The sequence below is a fragment of the Buceros rhinoceros genome, unplaced genomic scaffold, assembly GCF_000710305.1.
Source record: "Buceros rhinoceros silvestris isolate BGI_N320 unplaced genomic scaffold, ASM71030v1 scaffold19984, whole genome shotgun sequence".
Lineage (NCBI taxonomy): Eukaryota > Metazoa > Chordata > Aves > Bucerotiformes > Bucerotidae > Buceros > Buceros rhinoceros.
The window spans coordinates 9,183-10,189 of record NW_010409055.1 but is presented as its reverse complement, the minus strand read 5'-3'; the positions used below and the strand labels follow the sequence as shown (position 1 = coordinate 10,189).

Sequence of the window (1,007 nt, the reverse complement as noted above, 5' to 3'; positions counted from 1 at the left end):
GGTGAGCTTGAGACGTCCCTTCACCCCAAACAAGCCCCTGACTCTCACCCCTCTCGTTGCAGAGCGCCATTTCCAGAGGCTGAGCCGGTTGCTCCAAGCCTCCATGTTCATTGATTTCATGTGGCAGAACATGAGACTGGCTGATGCGCCCCGGCAGGATGATCTGACTTCGTGACCCTCTTTCTGGGGGGCAGGGTCTGAACTGTTCTTCCCCCAGATATGGCGACTGGCCGTTCCTGTATTTTATAATAAATTTTTATGGTTTGAGTTTCTAAAGCCAGCCCCACAGTCTGTCTCCTCAGGGCCGAAGGAGAGGATGGGGTCCCTGCTGTGTCCCAGCTGTGGTTTCCCTTTGGCTTTTCACACCTCTGAGTTTTCAGGGGTTCTGCCTTTCTGGGGCAGAACCTGGCTCTGAACACGCAGCTGGGCTTTGCTGGGGATTCACGGGCTTTACAGAGCTGGGAGATGCTGCTGCCTGATCCCAGGCAGCCCCTGGGCAAAAGGCAGCCTGGGTGGAGGCAGCTCTCACCCGAGTCCCCGCTGTGTTGGCACCGGGGAGGGAGATAAGCCTGGCTTAAATTCCCCAGCGAGCAAATTGCTGAAGTATCGGAACCAAGCAGCCTTTGCAGGTTTTTATTGTAGAGACAAAAATGTATGAAAACTACAACAATGTAAACACAAGTTGGTTAAATTGCTTGTTTAAAAAAAAAACCTAACAGATACCTGGAGAATAACTAAAACTCAAGGCAGCCATCTGTCTACAAGCCTGTAACTAACTCTATCTCGCTTCCAGCCAGTGAGTTCAGGGGAGCTGCTGTGTAGCTGGGACGCCCTTGAGGGGGGTTTGTTGATGAGAATGAGCTCTGCCCCCTCACCCAGCTGGAAGGAGCTGGGTTGCAGCAGTTCTTGTGTCTGGACCCCATGAGGGAACGGTCGGAGATGAGGTTCCAGGCCCACAGCGTGTCTTGTTCTCACAGCTCATCCTGTTCATGTATTTGAGGGACAGT

General features: G+C 52.7%; 1 protein-coding gene across 1 annotated transcript in view; it reads left to right on the top strand.

The window, feature by feature from the left end:
• TBL3 (transducin (beta)-like 3) overlaps nt 1-175 on the top strand; it is a gene marked incomplete at its 5' end in the record, with an annotated part of 6,551 nt that extends 6,376 nt beyond the window's left edge. Inside the window, one exon of the mRNA XM_010135114.1 lies at nt 63-175. Coding sequence (XP_010133416.1) covers nt 63-175 — 113 coding nt within the window. The remainder of the gene's footprint in view (nt 1-62) is intronic.
• Nucleotides 176-1,007: the final 832 nt, after the last annotated feature.